Source organism: Sorghum bicolor, chromosome 7 (assembly GCF_000003195.3).
Source record: "Sorghum bicolor cultivar BTx623 chromosome 7, Sorghum_bicolor_NCBIv3, whole genome shotgun sequence".
Lineage (NCBI taxonomy): Eukaryota > Viridiplantae > Streptophyta > Magnoliopsida > Poales > Poaceae > Sorghum > Sorghum bicolor.
In genome coordinates, this window is record NC_012876.2 from 8,859,598 (window position 1) to 8,871,763 (window position 12,166).

At 44.7% G+C, this 12,166-nt stretch overlaps 1 protein-coding gene across 1 annotated transcript; it reads right to left on the bottom strand.

Annotated features, from left to right (window-relative positions):
• On the bottom strand, positions 1,265-10,819 carry LOC8072152 (probable RNA-dependent RNA polymerase SHL2). The gene is made up of 4 exons (XM_021465559.1): positions 10,619-10,819; positions 7,976-10,531; positions 6,340-7,140; positions 1,265-1,733 (listed from the first exon to the last, which is right to left on the bottom strand). The coding sequence occupies exons 1-4, from the start codon at positions 10,817-10,819 to the stop codon at positions 1,656-1,658; spliced, it is 3,636 nt and encodes a 1,211-aa protein (XP_021321234.1). The 3' UTR covers positions 1,265-1,655.

The window sequence follows — 12,166 nt, forward strand, 5'->3', positions numbered from 1 at the left end:
TCACAAACATTTTCACCAAAGGAGTTAAGTTAGCACTTTACTAGATCCTAATGCATATGCTCAAGATATGGACCTAGTAGCACTTGATTCGAGAGATGACCGTGATTTCTCCTCTTGATAGTCGGCTATCTATCCTAAACCCGGTCAATCACTTCTTTACTCATCTTAGACCGGCAAAAGTAAAACCCTATGTTTATACCTTTGCCTTGATAACTTTGCTCCTCGTCTATCATCATGATCTCCACATCATGCTTCAACTCTTTGTAATCATGTGGCCACCTTTCCATGCCACCGTGCACCTTCATCACATGTGTTGCTATGCCTAACTCAAATCACTTAAACACAAGGCATTAGCAACTTGGTGTCAATAATTACCAAAACCAAACTTGGGCTTTCACCGCCATAGTTGGTCGGCTTGCTGCCACTGCAAATACGGCGCAGATCTGAGGTAGATAGCAAATATCTTACGTTAGGGTTGGAGAGCTCGGTTTTGCACAGTAGGAAGGGGAAGGAAAAGGCAAGGGCGGACGAACCTGGTGGGTGCTCGTCGCCGGCGAACGACCAAGGGATCGATGAACACCTGGCGTAGGGTTGGGCAGCAGTCCCCAATCTTCGACGGATCTTCCATGGCCGGCGCGGATGGGGGCGGCAAGGAGCTCGGCGCAGGGCATGGAGAGGCGGTGGGGCGCTGGCGTGAGGAGGTCACCGGGAGGAGCTCGCAGTCACCGGTCACGAGAGAGAGAGAGAGAGAGACGGGGAATGAAATGTTGAGGACGAGCAGCGTGCGTGCGGTGGGATGCAGAATGCTGCGAGTGGAATTGGAGCATGCGTGCGACGGAACGAAGACACGGCCAGCCGGTAATAAGTCATTACCCAAAAGTAACTGTAAAAAAATATTAATGTAAAAAATAGAAAATTATTAATTATATATAAAAAGAAATTAAAAAATGTAAATGCAAAAAAAAATATATAAGAAAAAAAATAAAAAAAATAAATAGAAGGAAGGAAAGAAAATAAAAAATATAACTAGAAAATAAACAAGAAATAAATTAAGATAAAAATGAAAAGAAGAGAAAGAAAAAACACAGGAAAAGAAAATGAAAAAGAGAAAAGAAAAGAAACAAATACGAAGACGTACACGAACCTATCTACTACTACCTGCCAACGGCACCATCGAGCGGAATGGCGTGAGGATGGCTGGGCCGCGTGCTCCTGATGGGCCGTAAAACGGAAACGCAAAGCGGACAGCGGAGGGAGGGCGGGTCGGCGCAAAGCGGACAGCGGCCACCTGTCGCCGACGAAGATTTCCACCGCCGCCGCCGCCGCCTCAACCCAACACACAAAATAAAAACAAAAACCCTACGACAACTTCCCCTTCCTAATCATCTCGCTAATCTGATCTCGCTCTTCCTCTCGCCGATTCGCTCGCCATCTCGACATCCATCTCGCCGATTCGCCCGCATCTCGACATCCATCTCGCCGGCTTCTGCCACCTCGAGTTCTCAACCTCCTCGCGAGTTTCTCTCCTGCTAGGCTGCTACGCCCATCCCCAACCCCTAGCCGCCCTCCGCCGCCGCAGCAGCAGCAGCCGGCAAGATGTTCGATTTCTTTGTGGTGATCGATTTCGAGGCGACCTGCCAGGAAGGCTCGGTGATCTACCCACAGGAGATCATCGAGTTCCCGTCCGTGCTCGTCGACGGCGCCACCGGCCGGACGCTGTCCACCTTCCGCACCTATGTCCGCCCTCGGCACCATCCCCGCCTCACGGATTTCTGCCGCGATCTCACTGGGATCACCCAGGGCGACGTCGACGCTGGAGTCACCCTCGCCGAGGCGCTGGACATGCATGACCGTTGGCTCGAAGCACATGGTGCTAAGCTGGGCAAGCTCGCCGTTGTAACCTGGGGAGATTGGGACTGCCGCACTATGCTCGACAGGGAGTGCCGCTTCAAAGGTATTGAAAAGCCTCACTATTTCGATGATTGGATTAATCTAAGGCTGCCCTTCTCGGCGGCGTTTGGTGTTGGCAACGTCCGGTTCACTCTGCAGGATGCGATTCGGAAGGCGGGGCTGCAGTGGGAGGGCCGCCTCCACTGTGGTCTCGATGATGCTCTGAACACCGCTCACCTCCTCGTCGAGCTCATGCGTCGGGGTACCCTTCTCAAGATCACCGGCTCTTTGGAGCCAAAGCGCTCACCTCCTCGCCCTGAACCTAAGGCGGCGCTGCCATGTGTTGGCCCACGCTCGGTGGTGCCGACGCTACCTCCTCAGCCTCAGGCGCCGCTGCCATGTGCCGCGGCCGCCGGGATGGACACAGTGCCCTGCTGCTTCTGTGGTGTGGCCAGCAAGCTAGGCGTGGTGGCCACGCCGGGCCAGATGCAGGGGCATTACTTCTACGGATGCGGCTGGTGGACTCCGACATGTTCTTTCTTCATGTGGGCAATATAACTGCCTGCAGTCTGCACATATGAATTGGAGTAGCTGCGCGCCAGGTTCACAAGTTCATCCTCTGTTCCATCCCTTTACTGCTAACTATTCTCCAGTTTCTGCTTAGTTGCCCATGCAGGTCAATCTATTCTGGACATTGCTAAGGTGGAACCGGCTTAAATACTTCAGCGACGGCAGGTCAAGAAAGGAAATTCAGTGATTCCACAAGTCTTTGTGTGATGGACATGATGCAACAAAATGGGAGGCTACTTTCTTCTGAAGAAGACACTTTCACAAGCGCTTGATTGGAGTCCAGCAAGTTCTGGAAGCGTGGATGATGTCACAGCTGCAACTACGTCTCAAGCTGATGGCGAAGGCGGGAAATCAGTGCTGTGTTTAAGTGGGTAGTGTCTAGGTGTCAGGTAGGCCCGAGTGGCCAGTATAGTGTGTGTGTATGGCTTGTAGCCAACGCTATACTACTTACTAAACTATGAGTCTTAGGACCAAGCAATTATTTACTGAACTCTGCATCTGAGTAAAAGATGTGGCTACTGTGTCTGACTTGTGGTACCAAGAATGTTTGGCATAAGAAAAAAGATATTGTGAAGATTTATATATCACTATATATCATGAAATGTCTTTTGTTGCTTGGTAAAACATTTTAGATTGCTATACTAATGAAGAATATTACGTTGCACAAACAGACCACTACTCAAAACATGCCACTGAAATGTTATGTGAGCGTTATATTACCATGCCACTTAACATGATGGTAAGGATTGAAGTGCTTACCATGTTCTTAGTGCTGTTAAAAAAAGTAGAGCTTAATTATACCATGTTTTTTAAAGAATAGAGCGTAATATTACCATGTTCAGGTCATCAGCTCTATTAGCATCATGCACTATTCAATTCTTTATGAGGCATATCAGTTCAGATTCAATTTCATTGAATTTGAATTCTTATTTGTTATTCAAATTACCACCAATTAGCATGGTGATAGAAAATTCTTAGATCCACATAATGTGTTGCATTTGCATAGACTTGAAACTACTGATATCAGAATCTGGTTACGTCTTTTTTTTTCTCATCACTATGATCACATAAAAGCTAGGGATTTACTGATCTGTAGTATCACCTGTTTCCATGTACCTGTTAGTTTAGCATGGTGATAGAAAATTATGAGAATCACATAATCTGTTGTATTTGTAGTATCACTTGTTTCCATGTATCATTCCATGTAATGATGTAACCAGCAACCTGATTCAGCTTATAATGAACTGTCAATTGTCAGATCAAATAATGGTATATATTTCACCCAAATCCATTTACAATTAACTGTCAATCTTCTTTCATATAACTTCAGGAAACTGTTAATCTTCTCCTTGCCTTAGACCTTGTAGTCACATGATTGGTAGTCAGTTATCTGATTGCTTAGTGTTAACAAATTTAGTTCTAAAAATCTTAACAGATCTTCTCTAGCAGCAAGTAGTGTCAGATTATCCAGTGGTCAGGTCATTTTTTTCTTCGTCTAAACTCTTCCATGTTAGTAGCTATAGGTGTATTAGTTTTATTTGTAATTTGTCATTGTTGCTATGTCCTCACAAGTGTGCCTAATATGATCTGTTTTACATAGAGCAATAAGAAAAAGGTGGAGGCTCCAATTGTGGTCATCTTCTTGCACCTTAGCACAACGTATTCATCTCGGCAGCGATATATCAAGTGAAGCATTCCTCTTTAGAAGGATGGCAGTGATAATGGAGCTATCATTGTAAGACTTGCAGAATACACAGACATGATAGAAGGTCATGGACTCGTGAACAAAAGTTTTTTTGTCAAACAAGGAGAAGCATTGTGAATTTCTATATTAGTCAACATTTTCAGCATGTATATCGTTTTGTCACATGGTAAACCTGAACCATGATGTGTGTCGCAGATTTCATTGTATGGTGAGAGGTGAAAAAAATCTTGTAGCATTGGACATCTATATTTTGGCTGAACAAATGAATTTGGTAGTTGAATAGCTAGGTTTAGCTGCTGCTGGTAGTAGCTGACAGGTAGATGTCGTATGAGATTTGTATATCTCCAGATTATCTCCATATGTAAAACTGTGATGTCGCAGGATATGTGGCGTTGGAAGTGGTGATGGAAGGATTTGTGTTCTGAATTGGACGTTCTTGCATCTTGGATCTGTTATGTTCTGCTTGTGGAGCTAGATGAGGCATTTATTTCTTAGAAGAATACCTGTTGGTTAGCTATATAGTTTGGGGTTGATGCTCTGTTAACATATGATACTCTTGGAATCTGTTACTTTAATGTTGTCATCCAGAGTGAGCAGAAGCTCCTGATTTTATGAGCTGATGGATGGATTCTCGGTTTTGCTAGAACAGGATTCAAGTTGCATGGCTTTGCTTTTGTAAAGGCATCGGCAGGAATCCAAATTCCCAAGGCGTCTCCCAACAATGACTAGATATGGCCGTGGAGGATTCGGTGTCCACAAACAACAAGAAGTTCATCAGTACTATATGCAACCTGGCAATCAAGAAAGCAGTAAACAAATAGGTCATTGCACCATATGTCTGAACCTATTTATTCTTTCTTTTTCTTTCAGTGTTTCAAAATCGATGCTATTTGTTAGTCTGTCGGTGAATAAGTGAGCGAGCATAGCTTGCTGACTTTAGTCTGATGCGTTGCCTGTAAGTTATGTGATATTTCCTATGGTCACCTTAATGTAATCAGAATTCAATGAAGTCATTCTTTTTTTCCTGAACTGGATTTATCTTCATTCAGAAATCGATTTTCGTTGTGGTCTGTTACTCTGCTTCTGCCTTCTGGCTGTCAGCAGTTAGTGATTTTAGGTTGCTTCATACAGTTCAGTCACATAATTCCACCATATGAACAGAAAGTCAAGATGACAGTAACACAATAGAGCATTCAAACTCAGGAACCACTGTAACCCATCCAAAAGCAAAAACAACAAAATAATAAAACAACAAAATTAGTAAGAATTGAACAGCCTGGTTTCAACCCCATCACAGGATGTTGATTTGTGCTACTTTGTGTTCGGGGTCGCCATGGCAGTGCTGCTCTTCTTCCCCTTCACCGGCGTCCTGGGTTCCAAACCGCTCTCGACCCTCCCGACATTAGCACTCATGCTGCTGCCAAACCAGAATGCGATCCACTTGAAGAAGTTGTTGCGGTCGCAAGTATATTTGATACTAATAAACATTGTAACATTATGGTAAAGGGTAATAATTAAAACATTGTGTACCTATATAAATGGTAGTGTTCAGTTGCATCAGACAGTGACTTTACTAGGCAAATACCAGAACTATACTGTGAGCTGGACCAATTTAACAAAACTGTAGGATTTTTATTCACCTTTATTCTTTACAATCATTTTCCATATTTAAATAGCCTTTGCCATAGCAACACAGGGGTATATTTCCTAGTATGGCATAAATATGCACCTCTGAATCCCATTAGGCTCCATTAGGCAGACAATAACACACTCTAGGGAAATGTCTGGTCGACAAAGGTTTAGTGGTCGGCAAAGGGTGCCTGAGCATGTCTACTGCACAAGTTTCTTTAGTTTTCGATAACAGGATTTTGAGAACATTATCTGCATACGTGGACATTAAGTAGATAGCTGGTATGCATATTAACTGGTAGCATTAGATTCACTAAGCTCAAGGATTCAGCCACAAAGCAGTTGTACTGGATGAATACAATGCAGGTACAGGAATGAGAGAACAGGGCCTATAGTTGGAGCTAATGCAGGTACAGGAATGGTAGTCTATTAAGGTGAGCTCTACTATCTATAATCGTAAAAGAATTCCTGGGATGAATGGGAGAGCGAAGTGGCAGAGTGCTCTTGCTTCAACAATGAAACGCACTTCAAGTAAAATGCTTTGCTTGTCCACGGCACCTCATCTTTATACACGCCAAGTAATCTATGGCGATCCAGGGGAAACTGAGTCTTGCTGGCCTTTCCTCACCATGCGGCTCCTTTTCCCTTGAGAATCTGATCCATTCTGGGTGATACGTTACCTGGTACCACGCGGAGGCCTTCATCTCATACACTAGATTTTTCTTTTCATCAGACATCCTATCTTGATCTGCTGCAATATTTTCAAAGACACGTCGGAACTCCTGGTGGAGTTCAGGATATGCATGGCTGAACTTCTCGTTTGCCTCATGCTTCTTCCTTTTCCTTCCATCGGCAAGCGACCAGATCACCCCTGTCACAAGCTCTGCTTCGGTGCACCCGCTGTACTGATTGAGCAGCGCATTCAGCCGCGATTCGTATGCACATTTCCATTGCCAGGCATCTAGGAAGAAATGCGATGCACCAGGAACTTCCAGGTCGATATCGTAAGCTGGCATGCCATCTTTGATCAAACTTTCCAAGGGCATTCCAAGGATATAATATCTAACCGTCCGGTAAAGCTTTCCAATGATCTTTTCTGATTTATAGGAGATGGCATCATCCTTTTCCATGAAGTCAGGGTATTTTGTTGGGCGAAGGGATGGTGGCATTCTAACAATTTTGCCGGTCTTGGGAAAGTCCACTGCAGTGGCTGCTAGTTCAGCTAGCTGAATACATTTCTCATCCATTGCTCCGTACTCGCTAATGTCAGCATGGACAACATGAGCATTGCTTATCCGACCAATGTTCTCACTTGCCATGTTCTTCAAGAAGAAATCAATGAGATCCTGTGACAAGAGCAACATCTTTTTAATGAAATGTACTACATAAATAAATATTGTGCACAAATCAAGAAGCAGTTTTTAGGAACTAGATCAGATGGCATAAAGGTGAAAGTCATAGTTTTACTATTGTTAGTTAATAAATATGCGTTTGATCAACTGGATAATGATTCAATAATTGAACTTTAAAAATCAAAGTGAAAGAGATGCTTGATAATGGGCTTGAAATTTGTTATATCTGGTAAGTCAGCTAGTTCCCTAAACTAACAGTGCAAATAATAATAAAAAACAATCCAAAGCAGTCAACTTTCAGTTTTACAAAAAAGTATTTAGCTGAACTGTACCAGGGATTTTCTAAACCAAAACTATAATAATTGTATTTTGACTGACCAAACCAGACTGAACTGAAGACCAGCTCAACAAATCAGGTTTGCTGACTGCTACTTTTCAGAACTACTATTTTTGTGTGCTACCAAAATATTTTAATTTTGTCTACGAAAATACTACTGTGAAGGATTATATTGTCAAATGGACATGGATGCACATGTATTTGTCTAAATTAATGCACTTTCTTTTTAAACGAGGAACATCAATTGTTATTCATAACCATTGCTGTGTACTCAATGTATTCTCAATGACAAGAAATAATTGAACTTACATTCTCAATACATTCCTAAGGCATTGCAAGATAAATGTTTTCAGCAATCAGAAACATAAAATAAAGTACTACAGAAAACCCATGAACTAATAAAAGAAACATAGAATTGACAGTGCAGACATCTAACTGAACAAACATTTTATGAAAGAATCATGTGCACGTGCAGAGAGTAGTTGAACTTACATGCTGAAGTACTCTTCGTTGTAGCTGTTTTGCTTCAGCAGGAGAGTAGTCCATAGCCTTCCAGCTCCTTTTCCCCGGAGGTACAAGATTTTTATCCCATGTCACAAAGTAGACGTCCCCGTCAAGATCACTCCCGGAAGCTTCATTGGGGTGTGGCCTCTCACCTTTCTTTGGGAAGACCAAGCAATCAACAAGGTGATGCAGTTCAGGCACATCAACTGCTTCAAGAACACGTACATCCCCTGGATGAAGGCATGGGTTCTTTGCAACCACAACTGTACCTACAATTGTCACTGCATTCTTGTTTGCTGAGGAAAATCTTGAGCCATGCTTCATGAAATGATTGTTGATTGATAGAGATGAAGCCTGGATAAAGCATTGCCCCTGCTCAAGGATTCCAAGTTCATCCAGGCAGCCCATCAGCCACCTTCCCTTGGGCACAAAAATCTTTGTTTTCTTCAAAAGACCCTTCAGCTGTGAGGACTTTATAGCCAAAAGCATTGCCTTCAGGTGTGGCTCGGTTGCAGGACTAAATCCAGCACTCAGCATCAGTCTTGCGATGGTTCCACGCTCAGGGCAACTGTTTGTTACAACCTTGTAAGCAATCTCTCTGTCTGACAAAATTCTGTCGAGATTCTTAAGCATCGCCTCCTGCATTTCCCAAAATATAGCTTCTGGGACACCCAAGGACATCAGCAATATTATAATCTGACGGTTCAAGAATGCGGGTTGGAATTTTGTCCAGGATACTACTTCTATCACAGAGTGGGTAGACTCAAATTTCCTCATGCTTGGCCTAAGGGAAAGCCGTATCCCATCATTTTGTCCTGGCCAGACAGCTATAACACCCTTGAATCCTGCATATCTAATCTGGTACGCAGATGGAGGGTACCTATCTATCAGTGGCAACCTCGCCGCAACTTCGATTGCAAGGTCCGGTGTGATCTTGCCAATCCCATCAGAGAAATTGTATCCATTGCGCTCGATATCCTCAAGCAACTCATTAACCTCATTCGGCCGTGTCACAACCGTTGCATATGAAGATGTGAAACACAGCCCCATCCGAGCAGCATGCTTCGCGACATTCCTACTTGGGAACTGTCCCATCCACTCCCTAATGGTTGCAGCAGTTGTTGTTCCCTCCTCTGCGAAGAACCAAGCTGACCTGTCCTTCATCTGGTTCGATGAGAATGCAAGGAAAGAGTACTTCCTACCACACAAGTGGAAACCCTTTGTCATAAGTGTATGCACACGCCTGTAAATTCTTGTCTTATGCTGGAACAATTTTGACATCATGCTCTGGACAATCGGTGCGGCATGGAAGCTGAGTGCATTGTTGTTCAGCAGCTGCATACCTTCATCCATAAAGGTTACCCTCAAGAACCGATCTGCCACATGATGATAGTGCCGAATGACGCGGTTAGAGCGCTCTACTTGTGGCGGCATACAATATGCCCTGGTGGGAGTGATCACCAGCCTCCGCACCACAGCATTATAATCACCAGCAACCTTGCCCCTGCTGCGAGGATGAATTAGTTTGGGATTCTTGGCAACCCAATCCTGCACATTTTTCAGCCTCCAGCATACATCAAACACCTGAGAATTCTCTCCTAACAGCTCCGTCAGTGCAGCCACATTCACTTGCTCCTCTTCTCTCTTGAGCAAAGAGAAGAATTTGGACGTGAGCTGGTGCTCGTTCACTATCCCCTTATGCACCAGCACATTAACCAAGAACAAGACTGAAAACTGGAGCTCCTCGACATGCTGCACGCACAAGAAAAGGTCCTGCATTGGCTTCCCAAACTCCGGCTCGTCGTGCACCCTGAACCCCGGCGACCCAATGTCGCAGACCACGGCCGGCACCCTCTTCTCCTTCATGTACGCCAGTGCGTCCTTCATCTTTGGCCAGAACCACGTCTTGAAGGAGATCCTGTACATCCAGCACCGGCCAATGGCTCCACTAGCGGTGATGTCGGTGGTCCGTATCCATGGATCGTCGTCGTCGTCGTCCAGCAAGTCAAAAGGCACCGACTGGTGGACACCATCTGCCGCCGTGCGGTAGTACAGCAGGGGCGCGGCCGAGAGCCGGAGCAGCAGCGAGTCATCGGTCGGGAACACCAGGAGCTCGGCGATGTCGTCGACGAAAAACTCAACCTTGAAGTCGCAGCGCAGCACCACCGCGGCCTCGCGGGAGGCAGGGAACGCGAACGCGGTGTCACGGGAGAACAGCAGCCGACAGCTGCCGTCCAACGGGTCGACGACGAAGTCGAGGCCGGAGCTGGCGCTGGAGCCGGAGTTCCCCGGGCAGCGCCAGGAGACGACGAAGGCGTCCGGCGCCCAGAGGTTGCCCACCTCGACGCGCGCGTTCGTGAAGCGGAACGGCTTGGCGTTCTGGCGCCGCACCGCGCGGTCTCGGACGGCGGCGCTGCTCTTGTTCTGGGACGAGGAGGAGGCGCGCACGAGGATCCCGGACCTGGCGGCGCGGCGCGCGGCCTCCGGGTGCACGAAGTGCACGAAGGCGTGCGGGGGCACCAGATTGTACGGCGTCGGCGCGGCCTGGAACGCGAGCGCGCCGTCGTCTTCACCGTCTGGAGCTCGGCGTCGCCGCGCCCTGGACGAATAATGCGGCGGCGGCTGGTGCGCGTTCGCCGCGGGGAGTAGTGGGAGGCACTGGAAGTCAGGGTAGGAGTTGGGCGGCGTGCAGGAGGTCTTGACCCGGCAGCGCCAGACCCGGCCGGCCACGGCCTCCAAGTAGTCGGCGAGTTCGCGCGGCGAGGTGAAGCGAGAGTCAAAGCCGCCCACACTGACACGGGTAGTCACTGGCTCCGCCGGCGACACCACCATGGCGGCGGGTTGCCAACTGCTGCGCCCCGATAGTTAAGTGGTGGTTATGACGGGGGACAAGAAGGATTTATATCGTCGGTTTGAGGGGGAGAAGAAGGATTTTATATCTTGAAATTTTCTACAGTATAGTATATCCGTCGTCATTTACTTAAAAAGAACTCATTTTTCCTTTATTATTACAACATTGGTGTAGGAAATGGAAGGCTCTTTGTTTCTTCAACCATAATTGTGTAAGAAAATTGAAGAGACCTCATCTCTTCAAACATGATTATTTCCCCAAATGTAGGCCGGCGTTATTGTTTGGGGTGAGACTTTCCTGGAATATAGCCTCCTGAGTCAAAGTAGGGGTTGGATTGAACCGTGATGAGGGAAAAAAAATGGGAGTACCTCGTCTATAATAGCCTGAGTCAAAGTAGGGTACCTTGTATATTTTGGGAAAAATACAGTAAAATAATTACCTAACTCTAGATTCCCTATTCTAGTATGAGTATTCCCTAACTAGTCCGTTCGTTTGAGTCTATTTGTCAAATTTGTCAGTCATTTAGCAGTACTTTTCTCACAATAAATTAGCAAATAGTACTTTCAGCCAAACGAACAGGCTATCACCAATTAAGATACAAGAAAAAAAAGAAGATCATAAGAATATTAATGGTACTTATACTTTTCACCAAATTAGGTAATTTTATGTTAAATATAAATATAGATAAATGTATGTATAAGAGTCATTTAGTTCGAAAAGTTTTTCAATCTTATACTAACTATTGAAAAGATAAGGTGATCTATATATAAATATGTTTAGTGAGCCAAAGTGGTACACTAATCGTGTGCATTAAAATGTTGTATTGATACCGTGTATGTCTTCTCAAACAAGATTAGTATGCAAAATATAATTATTCAATTTAATATGATAAAAAATTGTTACTTTTATTATTAAATTACAAACATAGTCATTTAGTTTTGTGAGTCCATCTATGGAAGTAAAATTGGTTAGTCTTTGTTCCCCTCCATATATCATGTATGAGACATTCTTTTGTGTGTCATTATCAAAAAAAAAAAAAGAGTTATAGCCGTATTCACTACACGAATATCCTATAGACTATCAAATAACTGTATGTCAGTGGGATCTTCTTTTTATGAGAGTATAATCCCTGTGGGTAGCTCCGATCCTAACTTGATATCTTAATTACCTTTATATCACTAGATCAAAAGCCTAGATGTGTGAAAAGCGAGCTGAGCCATTCTTATATACTACTAGAAGGATGTCATATTTGCTCACGTAGGTCTTGTTTAGTTCCAAAAAGTTTTTGAATTTTAATATTGTAGTACTTTCGTTTGTATTTGATAATT